The sequence below is a fragment of the Monopterus albus genome, unplaced genomic scaffold (genome assembly GCF_001952655.1).
Source record: "Monopterus albus unplaced genomic scaffold, M_albus_1.0 scaffold409.1, whole genome shotgun sequence".
NCBI lineage: Eukaryota > Metazoa > Chordata > Actinopteri > Synbranchiformes > Synbranchidae > Monopterus > Monopterus albus.
Window position 1 is genome coordinate 380,453 of NW_018128289.1, and position 5,271 is coordinate 385,723.

The 5,271-nt window shown below is 40.7% G+C and overlaps 1 protein-coding gene across 1 annotated transcript in view; it reads left to right on the plus strand.

Moving 5' to 3' along the window:
• LOC109951794 (neuroligin-4, X-linked-like) overlaps positions 1-5,271 on the plus strand; it is a 236,133-nt gene that overhangs the window by 189,283 nt on the left and 41,579 nt on the right. Inside the window, 1 exon segment of the mRNA XM_020586479.1 lies at positions 4,359-4,544. Within this exon segment, the coding sequence (XP_020442135.1) occupies positions 4,359-4,544 (186 nt within the window).

Sequence of the window (5,271 nt, forward strand, 5' to 3'; positions counted from 1 at the left end):
GTCATTTATTTAGAACACAGAACCGGACTCACACATCACATTCCCAACAGGGTCAGTTTTACACATACAGCTTAGACTTACGGTTCAGAAACACAGCACCCAACCAGCTAGCAAAACATTGTTAACACATACAAGTCATCAAGATAAACACAACAGGGTAACACATCAGAACACATTAAAACACATTAGAACACATTAAAACACTTGTACAACTGTTCCCCGAACTAGTCGCTGAATTCCCATGATGCCCCCCATGCATCATGTCGCTGCCACCAGACCCCTCCCCAATAGCCGACGTAGGTCGTCACAATACATTAATAGACAAAGGAGATAGTCACAGTTTCAAGTTAGTCATTGTGGCCACCAGGTACAGTCATTCAGTTTAAGTCTTTCAAGTAGGAAACCACCCCACAATAATTATGAAAAATAACAAACTTGTCCCTGTGTCCTCATTAATAATTTAACTGTAACCAAACTTCACAATATAGTGACTTCGCCTCCTTGCGGCATCAGGCTTTCCCTGGCATTGAGCTTATTCTTGGCATTGCCTCATTGTGGCATCAAGTTTTATTTTATAAAACCTGGAAAAAATGATATCAAATGTCCTATTAAATTTGGAAGACAACCCACAGTGGTTATTCATTTATGTGATAAATTTTACATCTTTTATGATTCCAAATCGATCTAAGACTAGGACACTCATGAACTCTCCCTCACGTGAGGCTATGTGATTAAGACTTTACATGTAATCAGACTTCAGACAAAAGATGAAAACACTTTACTTCTCTTTTAGAACAATTTACCGATCGGAGAATCAAATCAAATCAAAGAAACTTTAATTATCCCCGAAGGGCAATTCAATTAGGACACATGAGCAGCATATCGGATGTATACCAACCATACAGACATAAGTACGATCGAATATAATAAACAATAAAGGGAATATCCATCCATCCATCCATTTTCTTCCGCTTATCCGGGGCCGGGTCGCGGGGGCAGCAGTCTAAGCAAAGATGCCCAGACCTCCCTCTCTCCAGACACTTCCTCCAGCTCCTCCGGGGGAATGCACGATGAACCGCAATAGATCAGAGATTAGTTTTGGCAGATCCATCCCGTTCACATATGCGCTTCCTTATAAACACAGTTTGGCGCGGCAGTGTCAGTTCGAAACAGTTCCTGTATCGGTCACGTGACTTTCTTAAAGCGATACACGCACCGAAACGGGGTTTTGCTCTACGACCTCGACGCATGTGGCGACGCATCGGTGTTGCCGGACCCATCACTACCTCTAACTTTAACATTATAACTAATCAATATAGTGTATATTAGTTTACATGTCAGCTGTGAAGTATTCACATCCTTTACCAAAGTAAAAGTACTAATACCACCCATATGTTAGAAATTAACCCAATTCTTTTGTTGGAAGCACGAGAAGTGAAGACAGGAGAGGACTGTTTAAAATCAACAGAAAGTTTACTGAAAGTCTGAGGACAGGTGGAGCGCTGGGATCAGAAAGACAGAGCTCCCACAAAAATCCATTCTCTGAACCCTGTGTTAGGTTTTTACAATGCATTTATCTGGCTGGGCCAGGCCTGCCCTAAACAAAGGTATAACAATTCTTCGGCACCATTTGTTAGAAATTAACCCAATTCTTTTGTTGGAAGCACGAGAAGTGAATACAGGAGAGGACTGTTTAAAATCAACAAAGTTTACTGAAAGTCTGAGCACAGGTAGGTCTTACAGCGCTGGGATCAGAGAGACAGAGCTTCTGCAGAAAATCCATTCTCTGAACCCTGTGTTAGGTTTTTACAATGCATTTATCTGGCTGGGCCAGGCCTGCCCTAAACAAAGGTATAACAATTCACACTTCGTAATCCTATTGGCCATTTGGAGTGAGTAGGTCAAACCCTGTCTGTGCTTGCTTGCTGATATGTGATCTAGACCAGGTGCGTGTGTGTGTGCGCATGCCTGTGTGTGTGTCTCCAGCACCCTGATCTTGATATCAAGGTTAACTGATCAATGGGTGGCCTGAGTTGCAGGCCCCTTTTGTGTGTGATGCTAATAAGTATGTTAAACTGGCCAGGTGGTCATCTCAGGTTGTAGCCCCCGGCCTCTGCAGGACATCCCAAGACAAAGCAGAATCTTGGTATTCGCATGAGCATCTGCCAGCGCTTTAAATAGGGAAGAGTGATTAGCGAGGGATGAGGTTCAGCTGTGTGCCCCACACGGGAGCGACTCAACAGGTGATGCGCCTCAGCTGTGTCACTGAGCATATTCACAGAAATGAAATTAATATACATTTTGCCTGTCAAATAAATGAATAAGCTGAACTAAACTGAACTGCTAGCCTGAATACTGGCTGAAAGACACTTTAATTATCACTTGCTACAGCTTGCTAAGACTGTTTAATATACAAGTCCTAATCAGAGGTGTTTTAATTTAAAATTAAAGGCTGAGGCCACGCACATTCCGTGAAATCAAATTCACAGGCCTTTGAATACTTGACTATTTGTGTGTTGGCACTTGAGGCAGCAAAACACAATGGTGAATGCTTTACAGATAGACTGATGTACTAAATTATTATTGCTCTAGATTTTAATGGAGACAGATTCAGACAAATTTCAAAGTCTGAACGAAGACAGATATGGGAGACATTTTCTGGAATATCTTGCCTCATTCAATTGTTTCTTGTCTTCAAAGAGCCTAAAGCCTGGAAGGCAGGTTTGTTTTGAGCATGTAATTTACATACTCATCTCTGGTAGGGCAGCTATTTTCTCATATTGCCACTATATTGGCACATGCAAAGGTAATTTATTTTCTCAAGAGATATGTTTTCACACATAGCTTTTGTTTTTCAAGTCTGGATAGCTTATTAAAGATCTATTATAAAGAACATGGTAAGCCACTGTGACAATCAACTGTCCTGCACTTTGTTGTTCTTCACAAAGTAGAATTGTAATGGACCTCACTTGTATGCTTTTTTAGGTTCAGCTCATAGTGAATGGCATCCTGTCATGTCTCCATTATTTGAGCCCATATGTGGGAATGGGGTGTTACAACCACTTAGTGTACCTATCAGCCAGTGCTGCCAATTTAGCAGCTTAGCTCTAATGTCCACTGGATGCATCATGTTTGGGCTCTACTGAAATATTATGCAGCAATTTCAGCACCTGCCAATTTCCAATGTACCAACATGTTCATCCCAGGGTGGCAAATATTTATGCTTTGCCAAGTACCTCACATAGGATTTTCAATTGCTTCCAACATTAACTCATTCATATCAATACCCGACACCCAGAGTAACTGCAATGGAGTCAGCCAACTCCAAAGTAAACCTTCCTGTAGCAGTATTGGAGCTCTGACATTCTCATTGGATAGTTGAAGCATGACACAGATTTTGTTCACAAATAAAATATTTTATGGGAGGACTTGTCCACTGTAAATTCACACAATGTTTTCTTTATTGCCAATATTCCTCAACAGTAAAACATGGGAGTTTTATTGATAATTGATCTACAATGTAGGCATGCAACTGTACCCAGTAATGGTTCCTTACACACTTCTGTTTTTAATTCACAGGATGTATGCAGTTGTATGCCTCTACCAACCAGTAAAATTTACAGGTATGGGACAGAAGTGAGGTCAGTGACCTTGACCTTGGACCACCAAAATCTAATCAGTTCATCATTGAGTCCAAGTGGACACTTGTGGCAGATTTGAAGAAATTCCCTTAAGGCGCTCCTAAGATATCACGTTCACAGGAATGGGACAAATGCAAGGTCACAGTGACCTTGACCTTTGACCACCACAATCTAATCAGTTAATCTTTGAGTCAAAGTGGACACTTATACCAAATTTGAAGAAATCCCCTCAAGGTGTTCCTGACATATGGCGGGCATATTAATTGTACAAACAGATGGACATTGCTGGTGCAGAGGCATAAACATATTAAACTGCTACAAACTACTACTACTGTGTGCTCCGATAACCAGGAAAATGTTGTTTAAATAAAGAAGGAACCAGCATTTGTACCAGTCATTTTTTCTCTGCAGCATTTGTGTGGTGCCATTTCAAATGAGTTAGCAACTTTAACCTGTTGCCAAAAACATACATGAGTACAACTGAACAAACAGACTGGAGTGCAATAAACAAATAAGATGTCTTACTTGTCTTTGTCCATTGTCGTACATCACTGGGAAGCTGAAGTGTTTGCTTAGTGATAAGGGAGAAGGATAAAGGATCTTTTGGTTTTTCATTTGTATTGGCCTTGATGTTACTTACTTAAACAGTGATGGAATCTACATATCACTTCATGGATTAAAGTTGAGATTTTCTCTTGTTTGTTTTTGTCAAACCAGGGTTTCTAAGCACAGGAGACCAGGCAGCCAAGGGTAACTATGGCCTGCTGGATCAAATTCAGGCTCTCAGGTGGATCAAAGAAAACATCCAGGCCTTCAAAGGAGATCCAAAGAGAGTGACCATTTTTGGATCTGGTGCTGGAGCATCGTGCGTCAGCCTGCTCACCCTTTCACATTACTCAGAAGGTATGTATGTTTGCTCGCAGACATGTATAACAACACAGAAGTATGCCCACACTCTATATATGTGACTCTACAACCATGCTTTGGTATACAATTGACTTCACAAGTTCACAGTGAACTTGGGATAGGAAGTTTGTTTAATTGAAACAACAACATTTATAGTTAGGTGACAGTTATGATCTCAAAGTCTAGCTTCAAGTGTAGGCAAACTTACAGTGGGTACAGAAAGTATTCAGACCCCCTTAAATTTTTCACTCTTTGTTATATTGCAGCCATATGCTAAAAGCATTTAAGTTCATTTTTTTTCCTCATTAATGTACACACAGCACCCCATATTAACAGAAAAACACAGAATTTTTGACATTTTTGCAGATTTATTAAAAAAGAAAAACTGAAATATCACATGGTCATAAGTATTCAGACCATTTGCTGTGACACTCATATATTTAACTTAGGTGCTGTCCATTTCTTCTGATCATCCCTGAGATGGTTCTACACCTTCATTTGAGTCCAGCTGTGTTTGATTATACTGATTGGACGTGATTAGGAAAGCCACACATCTGTCTATATAAGACCCTACAGCTCACAGTGCATGTCAGAGCAAATGAGAATCATGAGGTCAAAGGAACTGCCTGAAGACCTCAGAGACAGAATTGTGGCAAGGCGCAGATCTGGCCAAGGATACAAAAAGTTTCTGCTGCACTTAAGGTTCCTAAGAGCACAGTGACCT